General features: G+C 42.3%; 1 protein-coding gene across 4 annotated transcripts in view; it reads left to right on the top strand.

The window, feature by feature from the left end:
* Positions 1 to 1,399: 1,399 nt before the first annotated feature.
* The window catches only part of LOC137318183 (upstream-binding protein 1-like), a 73,939-nt gene continuing 54,933 nt past the window's right edge, over positions 1,400 to 20,405 (top strand). The window contains exons 1-2 of one of the 4 annotated variants that reach the window (XM_067981154.1): positions 1,400 to 1,643; positions 18,121 to 18,272. In XM_067981154.1, coding sequence (XP_067837255.1) covers positions 1,579 to 1,643; positions 18,121 to 18,272 — 217 coding nt within the window. In that variant the 5' untranslated portion in view covers positions 1,400 to 1,578. Of the gene's footprint in view, positions 1,644 to 3,951; positions 4,639 to 18,120; positions 18,273 to 20,405 lie in introns of those variants that run through there. The other 3 variants (XM_067981157.1, XM_067981144.1, XM_067981151.1) reach the window with 3 other exon arrangements.

Here is a 20,405-nt window from a genome sequence, read left to right as displayed (position 1 = left end):
TGAACTACAAACTACAATAATGTACATTAAACATAAGCTGACATCCAGCTCAGAATGGAAGATGTTATCATAAAATGTGGTAAAGTATTCCAGTTAACCCTATTGTATCGCCCTACATCCCTCCTTCTAATTAACTCAGCAAACAAAAACAGGAAACAAAAACGAGATCTGTTCCATCCCAGAATGGGTGCAGCATCTCTGACCCCAGGATAGGAGAGCTTTCTGTCCGTCTATCATTAGATTTCTGAATTTCTCGGAATTTGTTGACTTGCTGGCACGTTATACTAATTAAACAATGTTTCCTGCATTTAGGACAGGCAACCCTGGAAGTCCGTCAGTATTGGCAGGGGTCCCACATAAAGAAGTTTGAAAATTACTACTTTTACATTATGTACGTCAACAGTACTGCAAAAACTTTCAAACTGATCTCTTTTTCTTTTAAATTGAACTCCTTTTATAGTAGGATGAAAATTAACAAAGGGATATGAGGGTACAGTTTAAAGGAGCACTGTCTCTGTGGCAAAGTATTTGTGTGATGGAGAAACAACATCACTCTCACAATTTGTCAGCACAGATGACACAATGCTTTTCAATGCAATTCTGCCATTACTTCGCGTCTGTAGACAAAAAAAAAGTTTCCCTCCCACGGAGAGAGTGACCTTTTAATGTTTTCCAAAAAGAAATGGACCGACAAGAACATTTATTCCTCGCATTGCACCGTAAAATGCAAATAATCCCAAATGGAAGTACTGCCGCAATCGACCTGTTGGTGGCAGCAGTCGCACTTTTCTGATGGTTTTTGCTCAGCACCCAGGTCAGCGTCCCCGTCCACTCCGCACAGACAGCGCCCCCTGCTGTCCATTCCGCAGGAAATCCGGCACCCCTGTCACAGCGGATTTGGGAAACGTATAATACAAGATCAAACCAGAAGACTTACAAAAGGTACGACCCAAGAGATACATACACATCGCAAATAGCAGGTTTGCGCGGATCAGCGTTGTATCACAACAACTGTATCGCTTGCAAGCTACAATGCACTATTCTGATCAGCAGTAAAAAGCTAGCAAATCTAAGGGATATGGAATGTGCAATTGTTTAAGTTTAAACAAGTTCAGATTGTAAAAAAGAAAATGAGATTCAAAAAAGCACCACCAAGGGAAAATTACACTCACTCCATGTCTAAACGTACCATCAAGCGATTTCTAACCCGAAAAGTGAACACTGAGTGCATATTTGTGAAATCGGATAATTGGCAAATGTTTCCCTGTAATATCACTTTAAGTTTATTTTAGATATATGTATATATCTATATATATGTTTATCTATCTATATATATTTATGTCTTTATAGCACTTTATAGCGTCTGATTCCTCTTTCGTTGTGTGATTGGGCAGTTTTCCCACCCCAGCCCCATTGGATGTGCTTGTCTGTGTAACTGACGTCAGGTAAAGGTGATAAAGTCGCCGGTGGGTCCCAGGGGAAGCACCAAGGCAAACGGTGGCTCACCGGGAATCTCAAGAGCTTTTTCATTCTCGTTTCAGTGACCACTCGGCTGAACACCCCGGATCACATCACAAAATGCTCTTCTGGCACTCGCAACCCGAACAATACCATCAATACCCCAGCAGCAATAGCTACCTCCGGTAAGAATGTCCTTTCTAATATTTGTATTACTTACCTTACACAGAGCTGGAGGATGATTAATGCTCCATCCTAAACCGAACTTTTCAATCATTAAAAACATTCGAATGAACTCTATATTTCTAACCGAGCCCTTTGTTTCAAGTAACTTTTAACTTGACGAACCCAGATTGTAGTTTTTCTCTCTCACTCGCTGCTTACGGTGACCTGAATCTGAAATGCCACGTTTATTGTAATGTTGAGTCTTAAATGTACACACTCCTCTTTCATTCCCCCAAAATAAAACCACAACTAACTTTGCAAAACGTTTATAAAATATTGCGGAAAGGCAAACTGGTTCATGTTACGATGATTAAAAACACACACAAAAAAAGATTGAAGATCTTGGGAATAAAATAATAGAAAATGCTGGAAACGCACAGCAGGTCTGTAGAGAGATCAGACAGGTTAATGCTTTGGGTTCCGATAGTAACGGATCTGATGAAGGAATTTGCAGGGAAAAAACCGACAGGTGCAGACTTTACCTGTTTCTGCTAAATCAAATGGGGGGGGGGGGGGGGGATGGTGTGGAGCGTGAGAGAGGGGGCATTGGGATCGGGGACTGGCTTTTCACTTTCTCCCAGGGTTTCGGGGCTTCAATTTTGCTTCAACCCTTCCTATTTTCGGTGATTATTCCATCTCTGCCGTTCACAGCAGCCTCCTGGACAATAGGAGAGCCGACGGTCTCAGGCCGTGTTTAGTGCTGGACTTTATGCACACAAATTAATTTGACTTAAAAGTCCTCGTAGATTTTCAGAATCGCGGCTGCAATTTTGAAAGGCTCAGCACTTACATTTTAAATCCATTTTGAACACCCACTGACATTTGGCATCTTTAAGTACCAGCAGGTATACGGGATAAAAAAAACCGTAAAAAAACAAAAAATGAAGTTCTTTACAACTCCCGATAATTAGTTTCGTGAATTTGCTGAGCTTTCTAATGTGGCCACTGGTGTTCTTGGCGTAACAATTTTATAACAAATTAACTGTTCGCTGAAATTATAGACAGTCAGATCATCCACCAGATATGAATTGGGTTTGTTTTATATTTAATACTCATCTCCCTAAAACTGCTTTTCAAAAGGCCAAATATATACTAATGCACTAGTGTGGTACTGGAAGTAAGTCCTCGACTCTAATACTGTGACCTACAAAGTTCCTATTTTAGTGGCAATCTCACGAATTACAGGCACCCAGGTATAACCGTGAGTTTTGATGATTCAAAAATCCTTGTGGTTGGTATGCAGTTTGGGTCTCTTCACATCTGGCCACTGATTCATTTCCAGTTGTAGCACATCCATCAAGCGTCACTTTTTTGGAATGACAATCACTCGCCTTGGTTAAAATGTGATCAATTTTGAAGAATGTCACACTCAGATACACATTGAAGGAAATGGCCCAGCCGCTGTGCATTTCCAGTTACTTTTATTTCAGATTTCCAACTTGCACGCCCGTTTAAACATATAGAGCTGGTTATAGGAACACGGAAACAGGAGTCGGCCATTCAGCCCCTCGAGTCTGTCCCACCATTCAATTAGATCATGGCTGATCTGTATCTTAACTCCATCAACCCGCCTTGGTTCTGTATTCCTTAACACTCTTACCTAATAGAAATCTATCAATCTCAGTTTTGAAATTTCCAATTGACCTGGGGGGAGAGAGTTCCAGATTCCCATGGGTTTGTAAAGAGTTGATTATAACTCGCAGCTCTGGATGGTCAATGGGTCATTTGCATAGTTCGTTATCCCTTCTCCTTCAGGCGGGTTGATTATTGCAGCCAGCCCCTGGGCCACCGCTGCAGGGCAAAAATCTGGAAATCTGAAATAAAAAACAGCTGGAAATCCACAGCAGCTGGATGACAGCGACTGACCTCCAGCTTCCGGGCTTCGTTCCATTTTTCCGGCTGCGGCGCGGATCGGCGCGAGGTCGCGTCAGAGGTCACGCCCCCCGCGGTTCGTTCCTTCACACCTGACAGCGCGCGGACTCGCAACCGAACTTGTTTGAACTCCTGCCTCCCCTCCCGATTGGTCGATGTCGCAGCGTTGTCGAATCTTGGGCGGTACCATTGGGCGGTAGCTCGACGCTGATTAGCTGAGAGGTGCTGTCAGTCAGAAAGCGTCGTTTACTCACCTCCCCGCCCCGCCCCCGACCCGCGCGCGCGCGCGCGCGCAGTGATGCGGTTGGATTGAGAGCCCGCGACGCTGCGCGCGCGCGCAGTGATGCGGTTGGATTGAGAGCCCGCGACGCTGCGCGCGCGCGCAGTGATGCGGTTGGATTGAGAGCCCGCGACGCTGCGCGCGCGCGCAGTGATGCGGTTGGATTGAGAGCCCGCGACGCTGCGCGCGCGCGCAGTGATGCGGTTGTTTCGTCCGTTCGTCGGAGGCAACTGAAAGCGGCGAGCCGCCATGTTTGCGCCGGAATCGGTGAGAGAACGGAGCGGAGGAGGAGGTGGCAATATCGTCATCGTCATCAGCCGGCCGAGCTGTGCGTGAGTTCACAGCCGAGCGGAAGTTTGTTCCGCCAACGTCTGCCGGCGTAACCGCTACTGGGAGGAGGAGGAGGAGGAAGAAGAGGAAGAGGAAGGGACGGCAGCCGTGTCTGAATCTCGCAGCGTTGCCATGGCCGTGTGAGCCGGGCCGGGGAGGGAGGGAGTGAGCACAGCACAGCACAGCACACGAGCGACGACAGGCCGCCTCCTAGCAACCGGGACACAGGGAGGGAGGTGGTGGGGGGGGGGAAGGGGAGAGCGTGCGGACCGCCGCCTGCAAACGCCTGCTCCCCCTTACCCCCGGCGGCTCGGCTCGGCTCGGCGCGGCCTGGCCTTGGCTTGGCCGCCCTCACTGACCATGGCCTGGGTGCTGAAGATGGACGAAGCAATCGAGTCCGGGCTCGTGCACGACTTCGACTCCAGTTTGTCCGGCATCGGCCAGGAGCTCGGGTCTGGGGCTTATAGCATGAGGTGAGAGGAGAAGGGGTCGGTGGGATGGAAGGGGCTGTGGCGTGTCATGTGAGCCCCACGCCGCTTGTTTGCAGATATCCCTAGGACCTCGGTGTTTTTTTTTTGTTTCGCAGCAGGAATCAGATGTATGACTGAGATCGGGAACTTTACGCTACGGGCTCTGCTTTTCAGCAGCACGTGTGCTGGTATGTTCCTTATCTCTTGGGTTTCACCAGCCCAGTCCCTCGGGCTTGAGCACAAAATCCCGGCGGACATTCCAGTGCAGTACTGAGGAAGATGCTGCACTGTTGGAGGTCCTGTCTTTCGGATGAGAGGTTAAACTGAGGTCCTGTCCGCCCCCTCAGGTGGACCAGTAAAAGATCCCGTGGCACTATTTGGAAAAAGAGCAGGGAGTTCTCCCCAGTATCCTGGCCAACATTTATCCCTCAATCAACACCCCTAAAACAGATTTTCTGCTCATTATCACATTCCTGTTTGTGGGATGTTGCTGTGCTCATTTCCTACAAGTGACCACACTTCCAAAAAGTACTTCATTGGCTGTAAGGTGCTTTGGGACACTCTGAGGTCGTGAAAGGTGCTATATAAATGCAAGTCTTCTTTGTATTGTTTTTAATGTATTTTATAGTTAATGCTTTCCAGGAAGTCAGGTTTGATTTGTAAGTCATCCTACATTCCAATGTGCAGCTTGTTAACTAGTTGAAGTAGGGTTTCAGATAATGAGTTAGGCGGCAAATGAATTGAAAATTCAACTCGTCACCACCTACCTTCCTAAAAAACATGATTATGAAATAAAAAATCGAAACTGCTGGAAATACATAGCAGGCCAATTGGTATCTATGGGACAGAGAAGGGTTAACGTTTTAGGCATTATGCTTCTTTAGAATTGGAAACTGATTTTCAAAATTTGCAGCTTTTTCTTTGTTTTTGACCATGCCAATTTCTAAATTGTTCCTAATTCTGTCCTGCCTTCCTATTTTCAACATTAAGCTCTAATTTAAATAGTTACATGCAGTATTTCCTCAAGGATTTCAGTAAAGTGTAATAAACATGAAATTTTAATATGTCTAATTATACTGGAGGGTCTTGGTGTATGGATTTTGCCTTTCCGTATATCTGTTGAAAACACATTTTGAGCTGCGCTAATAGTGGATGTTACAGGTCTATTGATGGTAGTGGTGGAAACAATTTAGGGTAAGGAATTAAGAGCATCACACAACAGCAACTTGCATTTGCATTGTATTTTTAATGTAGAATAATGTCCCAAGGCACAGGCGTAATAAGAAAGGTGCAGGCACAGTATAGCGTATTTGCTTAAGTATGATTTATTTTTTCTACAGCGTATTGGTACCAATAACTAAGTAAATGTAGTGACAACATTGGTTTCAAGACCCTCATACTAGAATTAATGTGTATCGAGAGAAGCTGGTCTCAAGATGTTTTAATATATTTATTTATTATTGGTGAATGCAAAGACTAAGGTTGAAAAATATTTGGAAGATAATTTGCTGGAAATATAAAAGCAGATATGGAATTGTCTCTTTTCTTAATGTGCCTTTTGAGTGATTCCTCTTTTTAAAATGTTCATTACATTGGTACAACTGTCCTGAGTTGTACATTGCTATATCAGAGTCCTTTATGTTCTGGCCAGAGTTGCCATGGCGATGATACATTTTACAACTGCATGTTCCAGGCAACTATCTTAATGTTTTGGGACTGTAAAACAGGGCTCCTGATTGGCTTGTAATGATGCAACTTTTTTCTAAGTAGAATTGTATGGAATAAAAACATTTCCAAGAATTGGTCACGAAGTTAGCTGGAAGATGTGAAGCCGATGATTCATATTGGGCTGTTGTAAATACATGACATGAATCTTCCCATTTTCAGCTGGATGTGAAACCTGGGTGGATGATGATCAGTTAGGGGAGCTAATACCTTGCATGCTTGAATTGATGATGCGGCCTTCTGTATAAACATTAGGGGAGATTGAGTTTGATATCTAAAAGGGATTATAAAGGTTATGATTGCAACAGATTTATCTGAAAATTATTCATGATAATTATAAAAAGTTGTGAGTTAACGAATAGAAAATAGTTAGACTGAAGTATTTTTGGGATGTAGGAGAGCATCACTAGGTAGGATCCACTTAACACCATAATGTGGAGGTGAAATATGTGCAACACATTTGATAATTAACTTAGTGGTACACATTTCATCTTTTAAATGGTCTAATAATGAAGTAATTACAATTGAAAACTTAGTTGAAATCATTCCATCCAAAATGATTGAGGAAGCTTTGGATAAATATATTTTCTTCAGGAAAATCCACAGTAAAGGGATACTTTCCATTGAGTGTTTGTGTTTAATAACATGTGCGTGAAACACAGTGAAGTAATCTTAAGTTGCTCCAGCTCCTTTTAGCAGATTTTATTCTTAATAGTTTTCTCAGGATATTTAAAAAACTGCAAATTCTGCAAATCTGAAACAAAAACAGAAAATGCTGTATACAGCATCTGTATAGAGAACCACAAAAATTTACAGCACAAGGGAATGGTCATTCAGTACATTGTGTGTGCCAGCTTTTTGCTAGAGCAATCCAAAACTCATTCCCTTGCTGGGCTTTCATCCCATAGCTCGGTATTCTTGTTCACAGATCAGCCATGATCTTATCAAATGGCGGAGCAGGCACGAGGGGCTGAATGGCCTACTCCTGTTCCTATGCTTCAGAATATTTTCCCCTAAAAGATGCAATGGTTTCTCCTCCAATCACTCACTGTGGCAAAGCATTCCATGCTTCAATAGCCCTGTGCGTAATAAATTTCTCCTAACCTTTCTCCTCACTTGTAATGACAATTAGATTGACCTTTGGGGTACACTACTTCCACCTTTCTCCAACTTGAGCAGCACCCATTTATTCCAAATCTTTGTTTGCTGTCTGTCAACCAACTTTCTGTCTATGCTACTAAATTTCCTTTTAGAACTATTCTGATGAAGGGTACATGCCTGAAATGTCATATCCTGTATTTTCTTTTTACAGGTGGTGATTAACCTGCTATGTATTTCTCAACATTTTCTGTTTCTTTTTGTGGAACCATAACAATTTGTGCATTTTTAAGTGTTAACATTGATTGCAGACCTGAATCTATAATTGAAACTTTGAAGTTCTTCTGCATGATCTCTGATTTCTTACTAATTTTCTGCCTCCTTCTGAAAGGGCAGACTTATGCTGCGGTATGGCTTCACAGATGCATAAGAACATGAGAAATAGGAGCAGGAGTAGGCCATGTGGTTCCTCGAGCCTGCTCCGCTATTTAATAAGATCATGGCTGATCTTCAACCTCAACTCCACTTCCCTGCCTGATCCCCATACCCCTTGATTCCCTTAGAGGCTAAAAATCTATCGATCTCAGTCTTGAATGTACTCAACGACTGAGCATCTACAGTCCTCTGGGGTAGAGAATTCCAAAGATTCACAACCCTCAATGAAGAAATTCCTCCTCATCTCAGCCCTAAATCATCCATCCCTTATCCTGAGTCTATGCCCCCTCGTTCTAGACTCTCCAGCTAGGGGAAACAGCCTGTCTGCATCTATCCTGTCAAGCCCTCTAAGAATTTTATACGTTTCAATGAGATCACCTTTCATTCTTCTAAACTTCAGAGACTATATGCCCATTCTTCTCAATCTCTCCTCATAGGACAACCCTCTCATCCCAGGAATCAATCTAGTGAACCTTCATTGCACCGCCTCTAAGGCAAGTATATCCTTCCTTAGGTAAGGAGACCAAAACTGTACACAGTAGTCCAGATGTGGTCTCACCAAAGCACTGTACAATTGCAGCAAGACTTCCTTACTCTTATACTCCAACCCCCTTGCAATAAAGGCCAACATACCATTTGCCTTCCTAATTGCTTGCTATACCTACATGTTAACTTTGTGTTTTGTGAACAAGGATACCCAAATCTTTCTGAACACTAACATTTAATAGTTTCTCACCATTTTAAAAAATATTCTGTTTTTCTATTCTTCCTACCAAAGTGATTAACTTCACATTTCCCCACATTGCATTCCATCTGCCACCTTCTTGCTCACTTACTTAACCTGTCTATCTATATCCCTTCGTGTCCTCCTCACAGCTTACTTTCCTACCTAGCTTTGTATCGTCAGCAAACTTGAATACATTACACTCAGTCCCTTCATCTGAGTCATTAATATAGATTGTAAATAGCTGAAGCCCAAGCACTGATCCTTGCGGCACCCCACTAGTTACAGCCTGCCAACCTGAAAATGACCCGTTTATTCCTGCTCTCTGCTTTCTGTCCGTTAACCAGTCCTCTATCCATGCTAATATATTACTCCCAACCCCATGAGCCCTTATCTTGTGTAACAACCATTTGTGTGGCACCTCATCGAATGCCTTTTGAAAATCCAAATATACTACATCTGCTAGATCCCCTTTATCTCCCCTGCTCGTTATATCCTCAAAAAACTCTAAAATATGTCAAACACAATTTCCCTTGCATAAAACGATGTTGATTCTGCCTAATCATTATGATTTTCTAAGTGCCCTGTTACTTAATAATGGATTACAGCATTTTCCCTGCTACTGGTGTCAGGCTAACTGACCTGTAGTTCCCTGTTTTCTCTCTCTCTTGAATAGCGGTGTTACATTTGCTACCTTCCAATCCGCTGGGACCATTCTAGAATCTAGGGAATTTTGGAAGATCACAACCTCCCCATAATTTCTCCAGTACTACTTCTTTACTAGGAACATAGGAACAGGAGTAGGCCATTCAGCCCCTCGTGCCTGCTCCGCCATTTGATAAGATCATGGCTGATCTGTGATCTAACTCCATATACCTGCCTTTGGCCCATATCCCTTAATACCTTTGGTTGCCAAAAAGCTAGTGATCTCAGATTTAAATTTAGCAATTGAGCTAGTATCAATTGCCGTTTGCGGAAGAGAGTTCCAAACTTCTACCACCCTTTGTGTGTAGAAATGTTTTCTACTCTCGCTCCTGAAAGGTCTGGCTCTAATTTTTAGACTCTGCCCCCTACTCCTAAAATCCCCAACCAGCGGAAATAGTTTCTCTCTATCCACCCAATCTGTTCCCCTTAATATCTTATAAACTTCGATCAGATCACCCCTTAACCTTCGAAACTCTAGAGAATACAACCCCAATTTGTGTAATCTCTCCTTGTAACTTAACCCTTGAAGTCTGGGTATCATTCTAGTAAACCTACGCTGCACTCCCTCCAAGGCCATTATGTCCTTCCGAAGGTGCGGTGCCCAGAACTGCTCACAGTACTCCAGGTGCGGTCCAACCAGGGTTTTGTATAGCTGCAGCATAAATTCTGCCCCCTTGTACTCCAGTCTTCTAGATGTAAAGGCCAGCATTCCATTAGCCTTATTGATTATTTTCTGCACCTGTTCATGACACTTCAATGATCAATGTACCTGAACCCCTAAGTCCCTTTGGACATCCACTGTTTTTAACTTTTTACCATTTAGAAAGTACCCTGTTCTATGCTTTTTTGATCCAAAGTGGATGACCTCACATTTGTCTACATTGAATTCCATTTGCCACAGTTTTGCCTATTCACCTAATCTATCAATATCGCTTTGTAATTTTGTTTTCATCTACACTGCTTACAATGCCACCAATCTTTGCGTCATCGGCAAACTTAGATATGAGACTTTCTATACCTTCATCTAAGTCGTTAATAAATATTTTGAATAATTGAGGCCCCAAGACAGATCCCTGCGGGACTCCACTAGTCACATCCTGCCAATGTGAGTACCTACCTGTTATCCCTACGCTCTTTCGCTTAGCCAATTTCCTAACCAAGTCTGTACTTTTCCCTCGATTCCAGGGGCTTCTATCTTAGCTAACAGTCTCTTATGTGGGACTTTATCAAATGCCTTCTGGAAGTCCATATAAATAACATCCATTGACATTTCCCTGTCCACTACTTTAGTCACCTCTTCAAAAAATTCAATCAGGTTTGTCAGGCACGACCTACCTTTCACAAATATTAATTACTTAAGTTCCTCACTCACATTGGACCCTTGCTTCCCCACTATTTCTGGTATGCTTTGCACCTCAACAGAGCTGGGACTAATATCCTTGCGGGGAGGTTTGCTAGTTCTGTGGGGCAGGGTTTAAACTAATTTAGCACTAGGGTGTAGCATTGGAAAGGAGAAACAAGGTGCACAAAGGATTGGGACAGGCAGATAGCCCTAGAGTAAGAGATAGTTCGGTATCAGATGGGATCAGACTAAGAGAGAATGCAAGAAGGTCGAAGATAGGTTTACAGTGCATTGTGTAAATACACGAAGCGTAGTAAACAAGGTTGGTGAGCTGCAGGCGCAATTAGCCGCATGGGAATATGATGTCGTGGCAATAACAGAGACCTGGCTCAAAAAAGGGCAGGATTGGGTACTAAATATTCCTGGATACAAGGTGTTCAGGAAAGATAGGGAAGGAAAGAAAGGAGGAGGTGAGAGTATTGATTAAAGAGAATATTGTAGTGCTGGAGAGAGAGGATGTCTTGGAGGGGTCAAGGACAGAATTTATTTGGTTAGAGTTAAGAAATAATAGAGGTGCCTTTACACTAGGGGTAGTCTATAGGCCACCAACTAGTGGGAAGGATATAGAGGAACAAATTTGCAGGGAAATTACAGAGATGTGCAAGAATCATAGGGTGGTGATAATGGGGGACTTCAACTATCCTAATATAGACTGGGATAGTCATAGTGTAAGGGGCAAAGAAGGGGAGGAATTTTTGAGGTGTGTTCAGGAGAACTTTCTTGACTAGTATGTTTCCAGCCCATTGAGGAAGGAAGCATTGCTGGATCTGGTTCTGGAAAAAGAGGTGGGCCAAGTGGAGTAAGCGTCAGTTAGGGAACAGCGATCGTAGTATCATAAGACTTAGATTAGCTATGGAAAAGGACATGGACCACTCCAGAGTAAAAATACTCAATTGAAGGAGGGCCAATTTCAATGGGATGAGAACGGATCTGGCCCGGGTAAATTGGAATCCGAGATTGGCGGGCAAAACTGTAATTGAACAATGGGCGGTCTTTAAAGAGGAGATGATTTGGATACAATCTAGATACGTTCCCACGAGGGACCAAGGTAGGACAGCTAAAATCAGAGCTCCCTGGATGACAAAAGAGATAGAGTAAGATGAAGCAGAAAAAGGGGGTGTTTGACAGATGTTAGGTTGATAATACAAATGAGAACCAGGCTGAATATAGAAGGTTCAGAGGGGAGGTGAAAAAGTAAATAAGAGGGACAAAGAGAGAATATGAGAATAGACTGGCGACTACCATAAAAGGGAATCTAAAAGTCGTCTTTTGGCATAAACGGGTAGTAAGAGGAGGGGTGGGACCAAAAAGGAGATCTGTGCGGGGAGGCAGAGGACATGGCTGAGGTACTAAATAAGTACTTTGCATCTGTCTTTAGCAAGGAAGAAGATGCTGCCAAAATCACAGTCAGTCAAGAGGTAGTTGAGAGAATTGATAGGCTAAAAATTGATAGAGGAGGTACTAAAAAGGCAAGCTGTACTTGAAATAGATAAGTCACCCTGTCCGGATGGGATGCATCCTAGGTTGCTGAGGGAAGCAAGGATGGAAATTGTGGAGATACTGGTCATAATCTTCCAATCATCCTTAGATATGGGGGTGATGCCAGAGGACTGGAGAATTTCAAATGTTAGTCTTGTTCAAAAAAGGATAAACCCTGCAACTACAGGCCAGTCAGTTTAACCTCGATATAGAATCATAGAAAATTTACCGCACAGAAGGAGGCCATTCAGCCCATTGTGTCTGCACCGGCCAATAATGAGCCACCCAGCCTAATCCCACTTTGCAGCATTTGGTCTGTAGCCTTGTCACGGCACTTCAGGTGCACATCTGAGTACTTTTTAAATGAGTTGAGAGTTTCTACCTCGACCACCTTTTCACCTCCTGACTCCCCAAAGCCTTTCCACTGTCTACAAGGCACGAGTGAGGAGTGTGATGGAATACTCTCCACTTGCCTGGATGAGTGCAGCTCCAACAACACTCAAGAAGCTCGACACCATCCAGGACAAAGCAGCCCGCTTGATTGGCACCCCATCCACCACCCTAAACATTCGCTCCCTTCACCACCAGCGCACAGTGGCTGCAGTGTGTACCATCCACAGGATGCACTGCAGCAATTCGCCAAGGCTTCTTCGACAGCACCTCCCAAACCCGCGACCTCTACCACCTAGAAGGACAAGAGCAGCAGGTACATGGAAACAGCACCACCTGCATGTTCCCCTCCAAGTCACACACCATTCCGACTTGGAAATATATCGCTGTTCCTTCATCATCGCTGGGTCAAAGTCCTGGAGCTTCCTTCCTAACAGCACTGTGGGAGAACCTTCACATGGACTGCAGCGGTTCAAGAAGGTGGCTCACCACCACCTTCTCAAGGGCAATTAGGGATGGACAATAAATGCCTGCCTCGCCAGCGACGCCCACATCCCATGAACGAATTTTTAAAAAAAGGCAGTGAGTTCCAGATCCCTACCATCCTATGGGTGAAAAAAATTTTCCTCAGCTCCCCTCTTATCCTTCTACCAATTACTTTAAATCTTTGCCCCCTGGTTATTGACCTCTACTAAGGGAAATGGGTCCTTCCTATCCATTCTATCTAGGCCCCTCGTAATTTTGTACACCTCAATTAAATCACCCCCAGCCTCCTCTGTTCCAAAGAGAACGACCCCAGCCTGTCCAATCTTTCCTCATAGCTAAAATTCTCCAGTCCTGGCAACATCCTCGTAAATCTCCTCTATATCCTCTCTAGTGCAATTACATCCTTCCTGTAATGTGATGACCAGAACTGTATGCAGTACTCAAGCTGTGGCCTAACCAGTGTTTTATACAGTTCCAGCATAACCTCCCTGCTCTTATATTTTATGATGTGGAGATGCCGGTGATGGACTGGGGTGGACAAATGTAAGGAATCTTACAACACCAGGTTATAGTCCAACAATTTTATTTTAAAATCGCAAGCTTTCGGAGATTATCTCCTTCGTCAGGTGAGTAGACTACTCACCTAACGAAGGAGATAATCTCCGAAAGCTTGTGATTTTAAAATAAAATTGTTGGACTATAACGTGGTGTTGTAAGATTCCTTACATTTATATTCTATGCCTCTGCTAATAAAGGAAAGTATTCCATATGCCTTCTTAGCCACCTTATCTACCTGTCCTGGTAGTGGGGAAACTTTTAGAAATGATAATCCGGGACAAAATTAATGGTCACTTGGACAAGTGTGGATTAATCAAGGAAAGCCAGCACGGATTTGTTAAAGGCAAATTGTGTTTAACTAACTTGATTGAGTTTTTTGTTTCGGTGACAGAGAGGATCGATGAGGGCAATGCGATTGATGTGTATATGGACTTCCAAAAGGCGTTTGATAAAGTGCTACATAATAGGCTTGTCATTGAAGTTGAAGCCCATGGAATAAAGGTGGCAATGGCAGCGGTAGCTTGGATACGAAATTCGTTAAGTATTAGGCAACAGAGTAGTGGTGAATGGTTGTTTTTCGGACTGGAGGCAGGTATATAGTGGTGATCCCCAGGGTTCGGTACTAGGATCATTGCTTTTTTTTTATATATATTAATGACTTGGACTTGGGTGTACAGGGCACAACTTCAAAATTTGCAGATGAAGAAAACTTGGAAAGGTACTGAACAGTGAGGAGGATAGTGATAGGCTGGTGGAATGGGTGGACACGTGGCAGATGAAATTCAACACAGAAAAGTGTGAAGTGATACATTTCGGTAGGAAGAACGAGGAGAAGCAATATGACCTAAAGGGTACAATTCTAAAAGGGGTGCAGGAACAGAGAGATGTGGGGGTATATGTGCACAAATCGTTGAAGGTAGGGCAGGTTGAGAACGTGGTTAAGAAAGGATCCAGGGCTTTATAAATAGAGTACAAAAGCAAGGAGGTTATGATGAACCTTTATAAAATACTAGTTTGGCCACAACTGGAGCATTGTGTTCAGTTCTGGGCACTGCAGTTCAGGAAGGATGTGAAGGCCTTTGAGAGGGTGCAGAAGAGATTTACTAGAATGATTCCAGGGATGAGGGACTTTAGTTATGTGGATAGACTGGAGAAGCTGGGGTTGCTTTCCTTAGAGTAGAGAAGATTGAGAGGAGATTTGATAGAGGTATTCAAAATCATGAAGGGTCTGGACAGAGTAGATAGAGAGAAACTGTTCCCATTGGCGGAGGGGTCAAGAAACCAGAGGACATAGATAGAAAGGTTAGAGTGATTAGCAAAAGAACCAAAGGCGACGTGAGAAACTTTTTTACACAGCGAGTGCTTGTGACCTGGAATGCACTGCCTGAGGGAGTGGTGGAGGCAGATTCAATTGTGGCTTTCTAAAAGGAACTGGATAAGTACTTGAAGGGGAAAAATTTGCAGGGCTATGGGGATAGGGCGGGGGAGTGGGACTCGCTGGATTGGTCTTGCAGAGAGCAGGCATGGACTCGATGGGTCGAATGGCCTCCTTCACTGCTGTAACCATTCTATGATTCTAAGATAGATACAAAATACTTGTTTAACGTCTCTGCCATTTCCTGATTTCCCCCTTTTAATTTCTCCTGTCTCAGCCTCTAAAGAACCACCATTTACTTTTGCTGCACTCTTCCTTTTTACATACTTGTAGAAGCTCTTAGAATCTGTTTTTATATTTCTTGCTAGTTTACTCTCATTCTATTTTCTCCCTCTATCAATTTTTTTGTCCATCCTTTGCTGGTTTCTAAAACTCTCCCAATCTTCAGGCTTATTACACTTCTTGGCAACATTATAAGCCTCTTCTTTTAATCTTAACTTCTTTAGTTAACCACAGATGTATCACTTTTCCACTGGAGTTTTTATTTCTCAATGGTATATATGTTCATTGAGAATCATGAAATATTTCTTAAATGTTTGCCATTGCTTATCTACTGCCATACCTTTCAATCTAATTTCCCAATCTACTGTAGCCAACTCGCCTCTCACACCTATGTAATTGGCTTTATTTAAGTTTTAAGACTTTAGTTTTTAAGTACGTCACTCTTGAACTCAATGTGAAATTCTATCTTTTTTTAGAATTACATAGAGTGTACAACACAGAAACAGGCCATTCGGCCCAACAGGTGTTTATGCTCCACATGAGCCTTCTCCCACCCTTCTTCATCTAACCCCATCAACATATCCTAATATTCCTTTCTCCCTCATGTGTTTATCTAGCTTCCCCTTAAATGCATCTATGCTAGTCACCTTAACTACTCCTTGTAGTAGCGAGTTCCATATTCTGACCATTCTCTGGATGACGAAGTTTCTCCTGAGTTCCCTATTGGATTTATTAGTGACTATCTTATATTTATGGCCCCTAGTTCTGGTTACCCCCATAAGTCGAAACATCTACTCTGTCAAACCCTATATTATGATCACTCTTTCCCAGAGTATCCCTTACTACAAGATTACTAATTAACCCTATCTCATTACACAAGACAAGATCTAAAGTAGCCTATTCCGTGAATGTGCAGGCAGCTTCAGATTGACACAGTTCATGGAACTCATTGCAACTAGCCCAATTCTGCACCAGCACACTTTCCAGCAGGAGTCAGTACATTGCATAGGAGCTGGAGCCTTTACTACTTTTTTCATTTCCTTAGCCAAGGTTCACTGAATCCAATTATAATGGCTCAGCTGAATCATCACAGACCCAAGATTGAATCTGGGATCTTCTGGTGTGTGTGGTCTGCTGGACCTTCTTATTAGTCTGTAGGTGCTTTTAGTTTTGTTTTTTTCTGTACCTGACTTGGGATTCTGCCTTCCCTAGCCATTTTATATTTGATGTTGGTCTCCATTGGCAGCCTCTCTCCCAATGCAAATTTGCTTGAGTTTCTTGGGTTTTGAATTCAAAGAAACTGGAAAAATGAAACAAAACCTATTTTAAACATTTTTAGAAAGTTCCCCCTTTTACAGCAAGTCATCATCAGTCTTCATACCCAGTCAAGTTGAAGAGGAACAGCAGCAGATGACTGCTTTTATATTTTAATTTGGATTTCAGGAGCCTGGTATCCACGAGGCATTCCTGGCACACGTGCTGCTGTTAAATCTGTTTTCTGTTGCACGGTGGCAGGCTTGTAGACCCAGTTCACCTGGGATGCAGGATGCTGAGAACTGAATTGAAAGAACAATATAAAAGCAGCTGGTGTAACCAGTAGAGGCCCGCATTTCACGGTTGAAACCTAAGAACTTAAACAAACTGGTTATAATTATAGTCTGGTGCAATCCCAGGCAAGATGTACAAAAGAAGGGAGAGATTTCTAAGAGTAAAGTCAGTTACCATATCTGGATGATTTAAAGGGATAAAACAAGTTTCTATTTTTGGTTCTTTGCTGGCAGTTTCACTGATATTGCTAATTGCAAATGAGGGGGACTGACTTCCTGTGTTTACTGAAACCAGCAGCCTTAATCCAAAAGCACTTTCCTGGATCTACAATGCTATTGATTTGCTGAATTTTGGATCATGCACACTGTAGACTTCAGCTGACAGGCGACATTTCACGTGTGCATTTGCTGCATTCCTCTTGTGTAAAATAAGGAACTTCAACAATGTTGAGCAGTTAATGTATGATATTGTCATGAACTGTCCAATCTGTAATTTATTGGTTTCCCTTTACATGGCCTGGAGTAAACGATTGTGTGGTTTTGTTTTTGCTCTTTTCTCCCTTTTAATTGAAATGAGATTTGCTTTTTGACTGTCTCATTGATGACTTAATAAAGAAACTTTGATAATATTCCTTCTGGTAGTATGTTCCTGCTATTTGGGAGCATGCAGTGTACTCAAATTGAAGAAAACAAATAACCAACTAATCATCTTTTATAAGATGTTACATTACATGAGTCATTTCTACAGCACCCTAACTCAGTCCATGTTTTTTTGATACTAAGATTACTTAGGAGATTGGTGTAACTCTTGGTATTTATAGTAGTGATGCAATGCAGTTACCTGAACACTAACATCTTGCTGGAAGTGGCCTTGTTGTCCATGTTAGAGGAAAAATAAATATTAAACTTTCAAAGTACCATTAAAGCTTTAGAAGTACAAACTCTTACCAGACAAACAAAATGTGAAAGATTCCATTTTTGAATATGTTTAGTAGAGGTACTTTTTAAGAGAGAAAATGGAAAATTTTGACAGTTTTGTCTGTGAAAAAGGTTAATAATCTGAATGTATGGTGTTTTACAACCATGTAATCAACCTCAGCATTATGCATTAGGTTTGAATGACATATTCTGGTTCTAATTATATTTTTAAGATACTAAACTGCAGTTAGAAATTCCTTTGTTGAATTGCTCATTCTGTTGAACAGAATCTGTTATTTTTCTTAAAATTTAACACTGCCTTGATGTGGGCAAAATTGATACTGACATTCTTGTTTTGCAGTGATGTCTTAGCGTTACCTATTTTCAAGCAAGAAGACTCTAACCTTCCTCCAGAGAATGAATCTAAGCATCCACCATTCCAGTATGTGCTCTATGCAGCCACATCACCTGCTGTTAAACTACATGATGAAACTCTTACCTACTTGAACCAAGGTACATCTAAATACTTTAAAGTGGCTTAACTCCATGTTGTCTCTTCATGCTGGTGAACACTGGTGTGTGTGGGAGTGGGGGTAAGAGCTTGAACCAAGTAGTCTTCCTTTCCCTTCCCTTTGGTGCTAGTCAGCTTTTGTGCTTTTGAATAGACAGAATTTGTTGCAGCTGTGATGGATAGGTTCGGGTGATGGGCAGCCTAGAAACGGAAACCTGCAGCTATTCTTCCTTGTGTGACATGACACTTAAAGCAGATTGAAGTTATCATTTGTGCCTGTAAAATCAGAGCTCCGTAGGGATAACATGGAATACCAAATTTATTCCCCACACAGTGGAGACCTTAAAGCACAAGTAGGCTTCTCTAGAGTGACATAAACTCAATATTGTGCAATTCCCCATTGTATATTTATTTTCTGATTAAGTTCTCAGGGCTTGGACCTACTCAAAGTGAATGTCTCTGGGAGATCTCCTATGCAATATTGCTGTTCCCTAGATGCTTGAGATGTAGATTGCCAGATGTTAATATATGGAGTTTTTGACATTTCATAGAATCAGACAGCATTGAAGGAGGCCATTTGGCCCATTTTCCCAAGCTGGCTCTTGAAGGAACTATCCAATTAGTCCCACTCCCCTGTTCTTTTCCCAATGGCCCTACAATATTTTTCCTTTTCAAGCTTATATCCAATTCCTTTTTGAAAGTTCCAATTGAATTTGCTTCCACCACCCTTTCAGGCAGTACACTCCAGATCATAACTCGCTGTGTGTAAAAAAAAAAATATATATATATATATATATATATATATCAATATCAATTCTCCTCATCTCCCCTCTGGTTCTTTTGCCAATTATCTTAAATCTGTGCCCTCTGGTTACTGATCCTCTTGCCAGTGGAAACAGTTTCTCCTTATTGATCGAAACCCTTTCTGGAGGACAGTGAAGGGAAAGTGTGCGGTATAGCTCAGTGCTTGAATCCTCCTTGCCCAGTTGGAGGTTGTGCAGTGAAGCCTCGTTTCAGGCAGTGGTTCCCTGGTTCTGTGTTGTTCAGTAGTAGTGTTTGAAGTTTGGTACGTTCAATCTATTTAACCTCTGGGGCATTATTGGCTTCCCTTCTGCTCACCAGGCTTCTGGAGCTCCTGCACGGGCCATTCACAGGCAGATTAACCAGTTCAAATACTTTAATATTACCTGTTATGCTGTGAGCTGCCACTCAACTTTCTTCAGAAGCTAGTGACTATCTTAGAAAATTTGTCTTAACAGAGTGTAAGTGTTAAACTCTTGGGGCATTTTGGCTTTTGAATACGACTTGGAAGAATGAGTCAAAGTGTCAGTATTTGTTTAATGTAGTCACTCGAAGGGTTCTGCCAAACTCATCATTGGCTCCTGTCCAGAAAGAAACCTTGCTTTTGCCCCTTGGGTTCTGTACATGTCAGTGTTACCAGCATTGTAAAATATTACTCTCCTAGGTGGGAGGAAGTAGTAGTTCTGATAATTGTTATCTGTCTGACTGTGATTTCAGCTCAGACAGCAGTGCGAGAACCCATTTGTCTAACCAGGTTTGTCAGAGCATTTGTGTGTATAAAATAGTTTATACTGTTTTCTTTTCCTGCTTGATATTGGTTGGTGTCACACTTTGTATGTTCTTCACAATGATAAAGCATACAAAGAACTTCTAGTAGAAGAAAATATAAACATATCCTGGAAACCAGTATTATATTTGGCTCAGTTGGTGGCATTCTTGACTGGGTCATTATGTTGAGAGTTCGGGTCGCGTATCAGGAATTGAGATTATAATTTACGTGTGCACTCCTATCCAGTATTGAGGGATTGCTGCATTATCAGAAATGCTGTCCTCCTAATGAGACATCAAGCCAAGGTCTTCCGTTGAGGTATATGTGCAAATAGTACAGCTTGTCAATTTACTCCGGTTCAACTATAAAGCAAGTTTATTGAGAAGTAACGTCTGAACAGAAGCAAGAACAACATAGCAGTTTGAATACAGTAAAACGAAACTCAATTTCTCACCAATACGTTAAATCTGCCTGAAAGCAATGAAAGTCCTGAAACTCTAGTAATGCTCTGTAGTTTAGGCTACCTGCCAAGTCCTTTGGTAGCTGCATGGTGGCAGAGCAAGGT

This window comes from Heptranchias perlo, chromosome 3 (genome assembly GCF_035084215.1).
Source record: "Heptranchias perlo isolate sHepPer1 chromosome 3, sHepPer1.hap1, whole genome shotgun sequence".
NCBI lineage: Eukaryota > Metazoa > Chordata > Chondrichthyes > Hexanchiformes > Hexanchidae > Heptranchias > Heptranchias perlo.
Note: the sequence above shows the minus strand (reverse complement) of the source record. Positions and strands in the feature narration are given on the sequence as shown.